The sequence below is a fragment of the Camelus dromedarius genome, chromosome 12 (genome assembly GCF_036321535.1).
Source record: "Camelus dromedarius isolate mCamDro1 chromosome 12, mCamDro1.pat, whole genome shotgun sequence".
Taxonomy (NCBI): domain Eukaryota; kingdom Metazoa; phylum Chordata; class Mammalia; order Artiodactyla; family Camelidae; genus Camelus; species Camelus dromedarius.
In genome coordinates this window covers 64,328,520-64,345,389 of record NC_087447.1, presented here as the reverse complement: position 1 = coordinate 64,345,389, position 16,870 = coordinate 64,328,520, and the positions used below count along the sequence as shown (strand labels likewise).

At 46.5% G+C, this 16,870-nt stretch overlaps 1 protein-coding gene across 1 annotated transcript in view; it reads right to left on the bottom strand.

The window, feature by feature from the left end:
* Positions 1-13,033, bottom strand: part of ENDOD1 (endonuclease domain containing 1) — a 29,875-nt gene extending 16,842 nt beyond the window's left edge. Inside the window, exon 1 of the mRNA XM_031459312.2 lies at positions 12,699-13,033. Coding sequence (XP_031315172.2) covers positions 12,699-12,998 — 300 coding nt within the window. The 5' untranslated portion in view covers positions 12,999-13,033. The remainder of the gene's footprint in view (positions 1-12,698) is intronic.
* Between the last annotated feature and the right edge of the window lie 3,837 nt (positions 13,034-16,870).

The following is a 16,870-nucleotide window of genomic DNA, read 5'->3' as shown; positions in this document are numbered from 1 at the left end:
TGTTGGGCAGAGTAACAGCGAGGACAGTGCAGGAGCCGCTGAACTCAGAGAAGAAGCCGCGACCAGCCCCATGCCAGGCAGCGATGAAGCGGGAGTGTGAGGGCGGGGAGGGCATGTCAGCAGCAGCACTGGGTCAGACCTCAGAGCACCGTGACCCTCCTCCTGCTTGTCTCCAAGGCAGGCATGGTCTGGGAAGCAAAGTTTACTTATTCATCCCCCAGGCTTAACGAAAGTCTATGTATTGAGTGTGCAGACACAACGCTTGTGGCCCACACACTGTCGTACTGATCCCCCAAGGCCTCCGTAGCAGAGGGATGACTTACTGAGACAGAAGGGAAGGGGGCAGGGCACAGTCATTCAAGGAATGACACAGCAATTAACACCAAAATGGTGTAAGATTCAATTCCCAGTAGACCTTGAAGCTCAAGATGGCAGGAGATTTGACTTCTAGTAAAACTTGAGATTCATTATACGCTCACTGTAATATATTAGCATGGTGAATAACATGCCCTCAGGCGCAGTGACAGTTCCAAGGCTAACCATAGAAGGTCAAAGAGTGGGTGGTGGCCCAATTTCTGGGAATCCCAGCCCCTTCCCCAGGGTAGTTGGAATTGTCCTCCCACTTGCTGGCTTGTGAAGCTACCCAGACCATAAAAACTGGCAACATCTCTCCTTGAGGCTGCCTCTCTCACTCCCTCATCTTTGGAGACAGGCTGGCACTGTCTATGGAGTGTGTGCCTACTTTTACTTTAACCTGAGCACCCAATCCCCACACCTTGAGGCTCTTCTCTTGCCTTCTGAAACAGCCTGCACTATATGCAGTATGTATCTCTCTAAATAAATCTGCCTTTACTCAACTGTGGCTCGCTCCTGAATTCTTTCTTGTGCAAAGCCAAGGACCCACATTTGGCAGGGCACATCCCAGGGGCTCAGCTGATACCTGGGACACGGCCCTCCTCTTGCCCCACATTCTTTTTTCCTGCATCATTATGAGCCCAGACCAGGTTCCATGAGATTCAGTAACATCTGCCGGGTCACACAGCTGGCAACTGACAGGGCTTGGGACTCAGCCCAATTTTGTCTCACTACAAAAGCCATTTTCTTAACCCCTCTGGGTGCTCAGTCCTTGACCCTTCGAGGCTAACAGTCTGGTGGGAGAGAGTTAAGTAAACCACTTCTAGTACATGATCTGCCTTCGCAACTAAGTAACAGGACACCAGAGGGCAGGGTCTTGTCCCAGGTCCCCGGCAGGGACTCCTCTTTCTGGGCTTTGTCCCAAAAACTCCATAACTGGTTTTGATGCTGATGATGATAACAACACCGATCAAAGTATCAATCAGCAACTTGACATCTGGGGACTCATCCTTTGCAATGGAACATTCTACAGCTTCTGACCAGGAATGACTAAATGAACAGGTAGTAAACAGGGTGACCTTGTTTCTGCCTGAAGACCCCAGTGATTGCATACCTCTTAAACCCAGATTCATTGACAGAGAGGAGAACAAACTGATGATCAACTCTTGTTGCTGATTGGCTGTGACCACATTTATTATGCAAATGAATGAAAGGGAACGCCCAGGCTCTGCCTGGCCGAGGGCCAGAATACAGAAACAGAATGGCAGCAAATACAGCAGAAAAGCAGCAGCAGTAGCAAGCCTGGTCAGTGAGCTCCAAGGTACTGCCATCAACTCAGTTATGTGGCACCTTCAGAGCCACTGCGAAAGGCTGAGAGCCACTCTCCACACAAGACGGTAACCAACTATAAGAGATGACCTTTCTCCGAAGCCAACAGGTAAAATGCACCCTTCATCTTCAAGATCATTAGAGAGGAAGACTTGATGCCCCTGGACCCTTCTTCATAGCATAATAGCTCTCTTGTCAGGAAATGATTTATTTGCATCCAATCTAAACCCTCCTCAAGCTGGTGAAGCTTTTGCCTCTTGCCTTGAGCACAAAAGAAAGAACATCTGCCTTTCAACCTTGTGCCATAAATATCACTTGAGGCTAGTAATCTGCCTCCAGGTAAAATCATTTCCATTTCTTTGATCTTTTCTCTTGTGTCCTATAAATGTTGCTTTTTTTCTTCAGGTTCCTCTGAGGGTGAGACTACAAGGCAGTGGGGTTCAGTGACAGAACTCCAGGTTGGAAGTGAGATCTGTCAGCTCTGCCACTTACTGGTCTTGTGACTCCAGGCAGACCAGGGTCTCCCTGGGCCCCTGTCTCTTCTTCTGTAAGAGGAGAAAGGTAACACCTCCTCTGCTCAGGAATGCAGGAAGAGGGAAGAAGGCGGGATTATTTCAGGCCGTCCGTCAGTTATACATGTTATAGACTTGAAAGAAAAAGATGATGAAAAAGACTTTGCATTTGAAGTCCCCAGGCCTTCTATTCCTAAATATATGTGCCTAATGAGACAAATTGTTTATGTGCAAATTTTCTCATCAAAAGGGTCCCTTCCGCCCTCCTACACTGTTGGTAGGAATGTAATTTGGTGCAGCCACTATGGAAAATAGTATGGAGAGTCTTTAAAAAGCTAAAAATAAAACTATCACATGATCCAGCAATCCCACTCTTGGGCATATATCTGGAGAAGACTCTAATTCAAAAAGACACGTGTACCCCAATGTTCATAGTAGCACTATTTACAGTAGCCAAGACATGGTAGCAACCTAAATGTCTATGGATAGGTGACTGGATAAAGATGTGGTGTATACACGTACACACACACACACACACACACACACACACACACACACACACACAGTGGAATACTACTCAGCCATAAAAAAGAATGAAATAACGCCATTTGCAGCAATATGGAAGGACCTAGAGATTATCATATTAAGTGAAGTAAATCAGACAAAGACAAATATTATGACATCACTTATATGTGGAACCAAAAAAAAATGATACAAATGAACTTATTTACAAAGCAGAAAGAAACTCACAGACATAGAAAACAAACTTATGGTTACCAAAGGGGAAAAGTGGGGGAGGGATAAATTAGGAGTTAGGGATTAACAGATACAAACTACCAAATATAAAATAGACAAACAACAAGGTTCTACTGTACAGCACAGGGAACTATATTCAGTAGCTTGTAATAACCTATAATGAAAAAGAATATGAAAAAGGATATATATATATATATATATATATATAACTGAATCACTATACACCAGAAACTAACACAACATTGCACATCAACTACACTTCAATTAACAAAAACAGGTTCCTTCTCCCACTCCCTGGGGGTGATGGCTGTTTGAGAGGCTTGTTAGAAGTTGTTGGACTTCACCAAGTCCAAAAGGGTGCTAATCCTTGACTAGAATAAAGGATGTAAGAGTACACATGTCTCTGAAGATGTAATGGAAATTTCCGGAATGTCACACACACACACATTGTGAAGACTGGTCATCTATGAGAAGTGGGATCTTTTTCCTTAGATACTTCCAAAAGGCTCAGAAAAATAGTTTTTACCAAAAGCAAGTATTACTTTTATAATCCTAAAAAAACCTAAATACCTAAATATTATAAATCACCACCATCACCACCACATTAAAACAGTTCACTGACATTGTCTGTAGGTCTAGATCTAGGGTGGCAGGCCACAATTGGAATAGGATTACACAGCTTTCAGATTTCATGGCTGGTGTTCAATCCACATATACTGAGCACTCACTACTCCACCACGTTGATGAAGCACTGACCCAGGGCTGGCCTCAGGCCAGAGCAGAAGCTGGCCAGCTACAGCCTGAGCTCCAAACCCAGCCCACCACCTGTCTCATAAACAAAGTTCCCTTGGAACACAGCCATCCTTGTGCATTTATGCATTGTCTGTGGCTGCGTTTGTGCTAGAACGGCCGAGTTGAATGGTTGCAACATAGACCACATGGCCTGAAAGCCTAAAATACTTACTATCTGGCCCTTTACAGAAAAGGTCCCTGGCCCCTGACTTAGACAATGAGGATTCAATGCTGAGCACAAGAGCCCTCATGCAACTTAGAGTCTAGCCGGGGGACATGCAGCGTAACTGTAACACGCCAGCAAAAAAAGTATGTTTGATGCCACTGGGGAGTGTTACAGGCAGTTGACCTAGATGGGAATATTATGAAAGACACAAAAGAAAAAAACAAACAAACAAAAAAAGCCAGCACAAAGGTCCTATGATGGGAGACAACATAGAAATTAAAAACAACAAAAACAAAAGAGAAAAGCCCACATATATCTGGAGGGAACTCTAATTTGAAAAGATAGAAGCACCCCAAGGTTCACAGGAGCACTATTTACAAGAGCCAAGACACGGAAACAGCATAAATGTCCATCAACAGATGACCGGATAAAGAAGATGTGGTATATTTATATGGAGGAATACTACTCAGCCATAAAAAAGAATAAAATAATGCCATTTGCAGCGACATGGATGGACCTAGAGATCATCATCCCAAGTGAAGTAAGCCAGAAAGAGAAAAAAAAAATACCATATGGTATCACTCATATGTGGAATCTAAAAAAGAAAAAAAGAGGACACTAATTAACTCATCTACAAAACACAAACAGACTCGCAGACATAGTAAACAATCTTATGGTCACCAGGGGAAGAGGGGTGGGAAGGGACAAATTTGGGAGTTTGAGATTTGCAAATCTTAGCCACTATGTATAAAAATAGATTTAAAAAATCAAGTTTCTTCTGTATAGCACAGGGAACTATATTCAATATCTTGTGATAACCTTTAATGAAAAAGAATATGAAAACAAATATATGTATGTATATGCATGACTGGGACATTGTGCTGCACACCAGAAACTGACACATTATAACCGACTATACTTCAATTAAAAAACAAAAAACAAACCAGAAAAGCCCAAGTGGCCCAAAGTTAAGACCTGCCAAGTGTGACGCCAGATAAGGCTGGGAGGGGATGGGACACAGACCACACAGGACTCTGGACACCATGATAAGGGCTTGTCTTTATCCCGAGAGAAATGGGGATGAGATGAATGCTTTGAGACAATCTCTCTGGCTTCAGGGTGGAGAACGGCTGAAGGAGACACAGGTGGAATGGGGTAACCAGGTGGGAAGCTGTTGTGCAGAGGCTGGATGTAGATGGTGGGAGCTGGGACCTCAGCATGCAGACAGCAGGGATGACAGCACTGAAGTCTGTCAACTGAGATGCAGGAGCCAGGCCCCGGACCATGCCGAACGGTCCACTCGGCCATGAAGGAGGCATCGAAGGTCATCACAGGCACTGCAGTTCCAGATACATCAGAAATATTCAGGGGGCAGAAAAAACCTTCTCATGGTTCATAAACCCAGCTTTCCTTTCCCCAGGCTCCCGTGTGTCCTGAGATACCCAGTCTTTCAGAAACATAACCAGTAGCCACGTCCTCACAGGGTCCCTGGTCAATCATGCATCCTAGGGTAATTCAATCACCCCTAAAATTAAGGGGCAAGTCAACTGTAAATCTAATTTACATTTTCAAATTTCAGCCATCTATTTACTTAGCAAAATGAGAAGTACTCATACTCTCCGTCTTGATTAAAAACATAAAATGTCCTCATATGACCTCCTTTGATTGAGTGACACTTCTGTCGGCACTGGGTCAATAAAACCATGACAGGAATACTAAACGGTGCTACTATTTTGGGTTCGCCCCATGAGTTGGTTTCTTTTTTATTTCTCCTTCCTGCCAGTGGCCAGATAGATATGTTCGCGAGCAACGAATTACTGCTGCCATGGATGTGGAGTTCTACGGAACCAAAAGGTATCTGACCACTCGGGAGCCAAGATACACAGCTTGAAGGAGGAAACATTCCTGAACCAACAGGAATTCTGGGAGCAAGATGGGATCCCTGGCAGCAAAAGCCATTGGTGGGTGGGAGGATTTACTTTCTCCTATTTTCACTTGTAGAGCTGACAGTTTAAAAGAAAGAGGCATTTGAAACCCAAAGAATAAAATCTCTATTCCTCAAGGAAAGCTCCCTTCAATCACCATCAATTGTAAGTGAGATTTCCAGAATGGTGTGTTAGCAGCAAAGCCAGATATCATCCAAAGGACTGGATTAATTCAGTAAAATAACAATAAAATAACAAGTCTAGCTAATGCATTTGGAATCTGGTGAGGGAACACTGACACTGTAACTGGAAAACAACATGAGAGAGCAGAAAGAGGGCTAAGTGCCTTGGAGCCAGGCAGCCGTAAATTCCAGTCCAGGCTTTGCCATCTAGCAGCTGTGTGACCCTGGATGAGTTACTTAACCACTCTGAACTCAGTTTCCTACACTGTAAAACATGGATCACAATACCTACGGTGATTATATGAATAAGTTAAGTTGCACAGAAGTAAGGGATCAACAAATGACAGTTCCTTTCCTGGACTGTCCAAATTTAAGTCAGGACTAAAAGAGTGGTGTACAGATCCATCACCACTGCCTGTTCCAGGACAAAATATCACTAAAATATTCTGCCAATATAGGGCAAGTCCCTTAACTTGCTCCTGAGAATGACCATGAATCAGATGGAAACATTGCATTCAAAGATGAAGAAAAAGCCAGACGGGGAGGAAACTGTCACGCAGGGGAGCAGGTGTGCCTCCTGCTTCTACTCTTTGCACTCCAGTAGGGAAGAAATTGTACGCAGTTGACTTTGGAACTATCCCTGTAAGTCAGGCACTTCCCAGCCCTTCTCAGGCTCAGCACAGTAGGGTGGCATGCAATTGCTCACTGTTTGTTTTGTGACAACACACCTCTTGGTTGCCCAGGGCAGGGAGGGTGGAGGTGTCTCTGGCACCTGTTTTGTTTGTGTGTTTCCAATCACCTAAATCCATCCATCCATCCATCCATCCATCCATCCATCTATCCACCCATTCATTCCATCTTGCATTCATTCAGTCTCTCAACATGTACCTTCTGAGAACCTATTCTGTGAATGTGGGACATACGCCAAGCATTTGAGAAGATATACAGATGGATCTTCTATATTTTAGGAGAGATTTGTAGAATTGTAGGAGTTGTCTATCCAACATTCCATTCCTGTGTGTGTGTGTGTGTGTATGTGTGTGTCTAACACCTGTTAGAGGAAGACCTTAATTAGTATCTGCACTGCTATTTACTAAGAACTCATCATACTACACGCACCACGCTACATGCTTATTTGTGCTATCTTATTTGTCACAACCACTCTAGAAAGTAAACACTGTTATTATCTTTAATGAACAGCTCAGAAAAATAAGACTGGAAGAATTTAAGGTCACATAGCTTGTAAATGGTAGAGCAGGGGTCTGAACTCAAGTTTCTTAATGAGGAAGCAAGAATCGGAATTGTCCGGCTCGCTAAGTGCCTTACACAGAGATGTAAGTGTATACCATCTTCTCTAGATCTGTTCTCTGACACAGTGAAAAGGGGGTTGATGTTAGAATAAATTAAACTGTGTGTCTAACAGTTTCAGGATGTGCAAGCAAGAGGCTGCTGATGGACATTAAAGATTAAGGACTTAATTGAGGTTCTGTGACAGCTGTTCCCATACATTTACTAAGACTTGAACCATGACTTCATTAGGCCCTCTAAGGAAGATACTTTTGCAGTTAACCAGAATATCTGCTTCACTCCTGAGACACTGACAGCTGAGCAACATTCACACAGTCAAATATGTGCTCCCTCTTGGGAAAGAGAAATGGAGTAGAAATTTATATTCCCATATAAAAGATGAGAATGATGACATCCAATGTGCGCATTATCCATTGTGCAGGGAGTGAATTTTAATTTATAATAAAATATTTTGTGTGAGTTTTGCATCAAAAAAAAAGATGAGAATTAAAGTCCTGTGACCATTAATGCAGCGGATCCCTGGGAGGTCAAAGAATCTCCATGGCACATCAGAAGAGCACCAGACTAGGAGTAATGAGTCATGAGTTCAAATCCAAGCTGTGTGACCTTGGGCACAACAATTAACCTCTCTGAGTCAGTTTCCTCATTTCCACAATGAAGAGAATGATATCTACCTCACAGTATTTTTAGAAGATTAAATAAGTATAGGCCGGATATAAAACCAGTTCCTCCCAGTATTCACGTTTACAAAATGACAGGCTCTTATACATTGGCTTCCAGCATAAATTGACAATGTCCTTTGCAAAGCCATCACTAGTACTTTTCCCTCAATTTTTCTATTAAATGGAAATGAGTTGAAAAGCTAAAAGGTTTGAGGCTCCCTGTACATAACCAGAACCTAGTTTTGATTGGAAACCCTCCAAACCATCTCCATCATGCTAACAGGGATACACCATCTCATCTCTTTCTTGCCTTCTCCCCATTCTCAATTTACAGGTGACCACGTTCCACATAAAACCCACAACAGTCCTCTGCTTTCTCTGCTTCCTTGTAAAGTTCTCATTCTGTCCCTCAGAAGGCCCCCAGATGTGGGATCCTGGTATCTGATGCTACAGAGTTGTCATCCAGAGGAGAGACCCCAGTCAGCTGGGGTAGTCCCAAGGCTAGAGACGGTGGAGTGGATTTGCAGGAATGTTCCAGCTCTGCATGTGGGAGATGTTTGTAACAGTGGCTGCTGGCCGGCCAGGCGCAAGCTTCTGAAGCAGCCAGCCCTCCAGCAAGACCGCTCAAGCCGAATATCTCACCCACGGCTACCTGATTGGCCCTGCTGACATCAAATTATGTTATTCAACACTGAGCAAGTGCTTTCTATGTCCTAGACACAAGTGTGTGAATAAAACACGGTTTTCAGCTCTCAAGGGTTCACACTGGGGAGATGGACCTGTGAGCAGGTAATTCTAAAACAATGTGGTAAATACAAAAAAAGAAATTGTAGGGGGTGCTGTGGGGTGGGTCTAACTCAGGAAGTGGACCTTGCTCAGGTGGGCTGTTCTTTCTGAAGGAGATGACAGCTCAGCAGTCTTGAAGAATGGAGGAGGGGAGGCAGCGAGGGGCCAGATGGGGGTAGAAAGGGCATGCAGGGCAAAAAGGAATTCGCACGCGCAAAGGAACCAATGTGCCAGGATGGTTTATGAAGGCACTACAGGCTGCTGGATAATGCAAGAGCATTACATGAGGGTGGCAAGGGCTGGGAGACAGGCTAGAGCTGCCGGCAGGAGCCAGGGCACAGGGGCCTTGTAAACTGCATTCTGCAGGGTGAACTCTGTCCTGGAGGTAGCGAGCAGCCAACACCTTGAAGGTTTCAAGCATAAGAGTGACTAAGTTTTTATGATCTTTGATTTAGAAGGGTTTTTTTTTCCCCAAAGGGAAACTGCAGGACAGCCTTAGAAGCAGCTGAATTGGGGTGGGGGGGTATAGCTCAGGCGGTAGAGCACATGATAAGCATGCACAAGGTCCTGGGTTCAATCCCCAGTACTTCCTCTAAAAATAAATAAACAAATAAACCTAATTACCTCCCCACCACCAAAAAAAAAAAAAAAAAAAAAGCTGCTGAATTAGGCTTTGGGAGTCCTAGGGTCAGAATAGCCCTGCCTGAGTCACTCCCGAGGCGAGCACCCAGCTCCTTTGGTCTCCTGCCTCTTCCTCTGTCTGCTGAGCCTCTTGGCAACACTGACCTCATAAAAAGGTGATGTGGGCACAAGGTGAGTCAGCATGACAGAGTGCTCGGCAGCAACCAGAAGTCCACGTTGAGTCCCGAGCATCTTTCTGCAGCAGCAGGGAACTTGGCGGGGACCTTGGCGGGGACCTTGGCTCTGAGGCGTCGGAGTTGGGGGGATGGGGGGTAAGGTTTGCTGCAGTGTGCTCCCAAGCCCGCCAGCATCGCATCGGGCGGCTTCTCCCTCATCCCCTCCTTGACTCCCTCTGAATCCCCCCTGGTTCCTGGCTGACTTGACCTGACATTGGGGTGGGCAGGGGTGGGCAGGGGTGGGCGGCACAAGCCCATCTTGCAGAGAAAGGCATCCTAACGGCTGTGCCCAGCCCCTGGACCACTCCCACCACCCCAGCTGGGAACTCTGGCCTCTTCGGAACTGCTGCACCTCTCACCTCTCAAGATGCCGTCTGCAAGTACCCTCTCTTTCTCCTTCTTCCTTCTCCCCTCTTACCTCCCCAGTTCCATTCCTCATTACCCAGGGCCCATGTGAAGGTTCTGGCCACTTCTTCTCTGCTGAATGAGTCATGCTCCTTTGGGCTCCTTCAATAACGGCATAAATGGCTCCCCACCCCCACCCCAAGCCTTCCTTGATGACTCCTTCCTACCTGGCCTCTCCCTTCCATTACTCCTCTTTATTCTGAGCCCTTGAGTAGACTGTCACCTACTCACTTGTACTCATTCAGCTGCTCCAACCACTTCCCACACACTAACCCTTGCGTCCGCCATGCGTCTCTCACTCGGCATGTCCCCTCTGCTGGAAATGTCCTCCTCGTCTCCCTTCCAAACTCCGCCTCATCCTTCCAGGCACAGACAAACATTACCTTGACCCTAAGCTCACCCCGTCACCTCCAAGACAGAAGAATTCTAATAGGACTCTGTTTACCTTTTTTAACTGTTTTGCTTATGTCATAATTACAGCTAGGACTCATGGGCCAGGCACCTCTCAGACAACTTTATAGAGCATAACTCATTTAGTCCTCAAATCCACCTTGTTATTACCTCTCAGTTAGCCTGCCCAAGTTTCAGAGTTTACTGAGACTTGAACCTACACAGCATGGCTCTCATCAGAGGTGATGCCACCTCTCCACCCAGCAGCATGCTTCACCTGCAGACCAGAAAGCCTTTGAGTTCCAGAGCTACGCTCTGTACCCAGCACCCCAAGTACCTGGCACACGAGGTTGACTACTAATTGTGGTAGTTTGGGATTTCACTGAAACCTGTTCAGCAGGCCTCAAGTGTATGTTCTGTCTCCCCAAGCCATCCATAAGATCCTCAAGGAGACAGGCCCACAATCACATGCATAATGGGGGATACCCAGAGAGCTCGAGGGGTGCAGTTGGGGGGCAAACTAACTTTAGATGAATCTACGCTTTCAGTGTGTATAATTCACAAAGGCTTTTTCCCACGCCTGATCCCACAGGTCGTGACATCAACAGGATGGGGAGAAGGTAAGGAGGCAGGTGTAGATGGCTTGAGACCTGATCAAGGTCTGCGGGCTAGAAATAATTGAAGGAGATGACAGAAATGACAGCCCACAGCTCTGAATGAAACAGCTGAAAGCCGGGCCCCTGTTCGCAATGTGGGTCTGGGCAGCTGTGGCCATCAGGAATGGGTGAGCTGACAACTTCAGTAGATAAATTCAGAATGCATAGGTCTTCGGACTCTTCTTGAGAATGGTTGTGTGGCTGTGGGGTGAGAGCATGAGCTGTGGGGCCGGGTGGCTTGAGCTCAGGATCACTTCTGCCACTTACTACCTGTGTGACTTTACAAATCTCTCAAGCTCAGTTTCCTCATCTGCGAAATGGGTTTAAGAACATGTAGCTCATGGTGTTCTAGTAACAATTAAAATGAGATCATTTATGTAAAATATTTCTCAGCACCCAGGAAGCATGTAATAAATGGTGAACATTATTCCTATTATTAACTGTAAGGGGTCAACACAGATATTTTATAATAGTACCAGCTCATTCTATGCAATTCTAATGTTTTCATTAGCTTGATTTAAAACTAAGCAGTGAGCAGCACCAGACATACTGTGTACTTTTGTATGAATAAATTAATCATATCATTTGGGGGTGTGTTTTAAAAATATTTGCTAAAAATAGGTATATATTTTACTATCATTATCAACAAAATTTAATGCGGCACTTAAAAAAAAAAAAATGGGCGGGCTGAGACCTCAGTCCCTCCCTTAGCTAGGGTGGCCTTGGTAGCTGGGGCATGGGAGCCTGGCTGGATGTTCTAGAGAGCAGAGGTGGGCCAGGATGCGTTAGGGAAGTTCAGCAGGGCCTCTGGCAGTGTTTGGTCTCTCTCACCAGACAGAACAGAAAATCCTAAGAGATGACAGGGTGGCCAAGCCGTCTGAGCATTTAGATACAAAGAGTCAGGAAAAGCTGGTCTGTCCTTCCCATTGGTTGGTGAGGGTCGACGCTTCCGTACTATATGTAACTATCTCATCGCCTTTCTAAAACCCTGTACCTTTACTGTCCTAACTCAGCACAACTTCAGATCAAATTTACTCAATGTCCCATGCAGACCGGAAGGCTTTTCAGGCGCAGGTGGCCTCTGCAGAAGGGAAGCTTTTCCCCAGTAGGAAGGGCAGTGAACTTCTAAGCCCAAAAGACCTGCCTTATCTTCCCCTAAGTCTCTTCGCCCCTCTGAGCCCTAATCTCCTCTTCGGTAAAATGGGCAAGAAAATCCACAATCTCCCACCCACCCACTCCCACAGGACTGTGGTACAGGACTGTGGTACAGGCCTGCGAGCTCCCGGCCCTGGCTTCCCGCAGATCTGACGCGCCTCCTCGGTCTCTGTCTCCCGCTCCTCACCATTCAAGAAATGAATGGGACACTGCAGATGCCCACACTGACGTGCAGGGAGAACCACCTCCCACTGGGGACCTCAGGCCCGGCTCGTGCCTTGGCTTTGACGAGGGCTGGGGCACGCAGTCTCTCCGGGGCGCAGTGGGCCAGATCGCAGACCCGGGTTTCCCAACCTTGGCGCCAGAGGCTGGGGCTGCCCTTCCCCGCCCTGTCGCTCGCGGAGGCTGCAAAGCGCCCTGGAAGGCCAGCCCAGCGGCCGGGCTTGGGAACCGCCTGGCTTACCTGCGGCTCCACCAGCCAGCGCTGCTCGGAGCCCAGGGGCGCGGGGCGCGCGGCGCGGAACGCCGAGTACACGGGGATGCGGTCCCGGGTGCTGTACAGGGTGGCGAAGCGCTCGGCGCCCCCGGAGCGCTGACAGATCTTCACGTGGGCAGCGGCCGCCAGCCCGGCGGGCGGGGTCCCGGCGTAGAAGAACCGGTCGCATTCGCCGAAGCCGGCTTCCTCCTCGCGCACCAGCCGGCCCTCCAGCAGCTCGGCCAGGCCGAGGAGGCCGCCCAGCGCCAGCCAGAGCGCGGGGCCCATGGCGCGTCTGCTGGCCCGGCGGGGAGCGCGCGAGGTGGCCGAGCCGGGCGGCGGCGAAGTCGGAAGCCGGGCGCGGCGCGGCGCGGCGCGGCGGGGCGAGGGCTCCGCGGGCTGGGCTGGGCGGCCTGGGTGGCGGGGGCGGGTCCGCGGCCCGAGGCCGCGCCTCCCTCGCGCCCTCCTCCCTGAAGATGGCTGCGCAGGGCCGGGCGCCGGGATGCCGGCCCTGTTCCCGGGGCTGCAGCCGGGCTTGTGCCGCCCGCAGGCTCGGGGACGCACGCTCCCAAGCCTGGAAGGTCTGTGCCGTGTCGACTGAATCGAGGGACCGGGAAGGGACGGTTCCCGGGCTGGGAGCCTGGAAGCCTGAACCAGCGCTCCCCGAGGACCTTCAGGGATGCAAAGGGGCGGCGTGAGATGCCCACAGAACTGTGGCTCTTTAGAGCGGATGCGAAATCCGATGAAAATTAGTCTCTCCGCAACAATGCCGCACACGATTCCCGCACACAAGCACAACTCTGATACAGTTTTAGCAGATCGGAAGTCCAGGGGCCCAAGTTAGGAAATCCTGTTGTAGCAACTGTCTCACCTAGGTACGAGATAGTACCGCTCTTGTGGTTTCTTAGGTGCAAGGCTTAGAATCAAAACCAAAACCGAGAAAGAAACGAGACCAGCCAACATCATTAGTTGATAGTTCGGTTGATTCGTTACTTCTTTCCTGAGTGCCTATGTGCCAACATGGCTTAGGAGACTGGGTACAGAGGTAAACAAGAACTGGGTCCCTGTGGTCCTGAGGACAAAGCCTAATGGGAAAGCCTGTCGTTAATCAAAGAAGCAGGCTATTAAATGAATAATGAAACACTGAACGTGGATCTGTGACAACCTGCCCCTGCGGGGATTCAGGGTGTGGTCTGGGGAGTTGTGCCTGAGTTAAGTGTGGTGTGAACTGATACCAAGGGGAGGACGTGAACTAGGCGAAGAGGAAAGCAGCATGTGCCAAGGGGTCTCCCAGCAGAAGGCAACAGGATATGTTGGAGGAATTTAAGGAAAGTGGGTGTGGATAAAGAACAGAGAACTCAGAGGAGATTAGGAGAAATGGGGCTAAAAAAGGAGGCAGGGGACATAGCATTCAGGGCGTTATGGGCTGGAGGCCGTCAAATATTCTTTGATAGGATCCACAAGGAGAAATAAGTTTCATGTAATACTTAACGCTTACAATTGACATTGCAATCTGGTATTTCTGTTGTAGTCTGTTTTATTCCACTTTTTAAAAAAAATGCTGGTGATAACCCGTAAATTTGTTTCTATGACACACAAATGGCTCATGTTCTGCAGTTTGGAAAGAAATATTATAAATCATGTTGAGAAATGGCCAATAGGCACATGAAAAAATGCTCAATATTGCTAATTATCAGAGAAGTGCAAATCAAAACTATAATGAGGTATCACCTCACACCAGTCAGAACGGCCATCATTCAGAAGTTCACAAACAATAAATGCTGGAGAGGGTGTGGAGAAAAGGGAACCCTCCTACATTGCTAGTAGGAAGGTAGTTTGGTGCAACCAGTATGGAAAACAGTATGATCATTCCTCAAAAAACTAAAAATAGACTTACCATATGATCCAGCAATCCCACTCCTGGGCATAAATCCAGAGGGAACTCTAATTCGAAAAGATACATGCACCCCAATGTTCATAGCAGCACTATTTGCAATAGCCAAGACATACAAGCAACCTAAATGTCCATAGACAGATGACTGGATAAAGAAGCTGTGATATATTTATACAATGAAATACTACTCAGCCATACAAAAGAACAAAATAATGCCATTTGCAGTAACATGGATGGACCTAGAGATCATCATTCTAAGTGAAGAAAGTCAGAAAGGAGAAAGAAAAATATCACATGATATCACTCATATGTGGAATCTAAAAAAAAAGAAAAAGAGGACACTATGAACTTATCTACAAAACAGAAACAGACTCACAGACATAGTAAACAATCTTATGGTTACCGGGGAAAGAGGATGGGAAGGGATAAATTTGGGAGTTTGAGATTTGCAGATGTTCACTACTATATAAAAAATAGATAAAAAACAAATTTCTTCTGTATAGCACAGGGAACTATATTCAATATCTTGTAATAATTTTTGATGAAAAAGAATATGAAAATGAATATATGTGAATATATATGCATGACTGGGACATTGTGCTGTACACCAGGAACTGACACCTTGTAACTGACTGCACTTCAGTAAACAAACAAACAAATAAATAAATAAATCATGTTGAGAGTTTTGATCTTTCAATGGTGGTGACACAATCACATTTGCTCTCTGGGCAGAAATGGGCCAGAATGGAGTGGCCCAGAATGAATGAAGAAAAACATTTACAGATGAGAGATGGTAGCTTGGACTAGGGTGGTGGTAGAGACAGAGCCAGAGCACGTACTGGAGTGCCTCCACTTATTATTTAGTCTGATTTCCCCAGTGTGCCACATGCAGAACTGGACCAGAGCATTCTGGTGCTTGCCTGAGTTGGCACAGTCAGTGAATCCTGAGCCAGATTTGAACCAGACCTGCCTGGTTCTGAAGCCTGGCCTTTCATCTAAGTCACAGCAAATCTGTAAGGTGAGTCTATAAAATAGGAGATAAATTGTTAGGAAAATACATTTTTGGAGCTTAAGAACAAATTCCTTACAGGCTCCAATATCTGAAAATATTGACTAGGTTTGAGCCCTGAAATGAAAACTAAATTTGTTTTTTAATTTAAAAAAAAAAATCTAGTGTGATGTCATAAAAACGGCAGGACCTGGAGTCCCCTGCGATCTGGAGTTGATGACCCTGGTCTTGTGGGCCTTGTTCCTCAGCCAGGTCATCCCACCCTTGTACACCTGAGTCACATCCTCTCATTAGAGGCTGTCAGGATTATAGGCTACTTTAAACTAAACACCCATCCCCACATCTCATGGTCTCTCTGGCCTTCTGAGATGGCCTACGCTCAGCCAATGGAGTGTGCAGCTCTTTTGTTGCCAAAAGATCAACTGATGAGCTAAATTGAAACTCAGAGACCGGGTCTTACAGCACAGAAGAAAAGAGACAATTTTATTACTTTGTCAGGCAAAGGGGACTCACAGCAGGAGAGTGACTTCAAAACTGTGAACTCACCTTGGGGATGGGGTGGGGTGATTAAATAGCCGTAGCTCAAACAATAAAACACTGATAACAATGAGCAGAATCATTTTCTTGTCATAAGACTTCGAGTGGCCTCATGATGCCTCCAGGCGACCAATTCTATAGAGGCTAGTGGTTCCCTTTTTCAGTCTCTTCATCTCGTAAGCATCCAAGATGTGGTCTTCTTGGTAATTCAGGCTCTTTTGTAAGGTTACAGTTCCACGACCTTCTCCCTGAAGAACAACTCAGAAACCAAGTATGATTATTACTTTTTATTACCGGAATAAAGCAGAAATAGTAAAATTAATAGCTTTATTTTAACAACAGGCCTGGAGCTGTGAGTAGCAACTGGTCAGTCAGGTTAGTTGACTGTTTTAAGGGCAAGCGTAAGAATAAGCATTCTGTTAGCCTAAGTGTGGCCATTTTACTAATTCTCCTTCACTCTGAATATGTCTACTTTTTCTCTGCTATGGCTTGCTCTTGAACTCTTTCAAGTGCGAAGCCAAGGACCCGCACTTGATGGGTCGTGTCCCAGGGACACTCACCTGGGACTTGGAGCAGGGCCATCCTCTCACGCTCCATTTTTCCTGTATCAATTCCAAGGGAAGACTGCCTCTCACAGCGTCTTTATGAGTGGTACGTGGTCCATCGATAATTCACCGCTCTCTCTCCATCTGATCGCCTCTGGTCCCTCTTCCACTGACT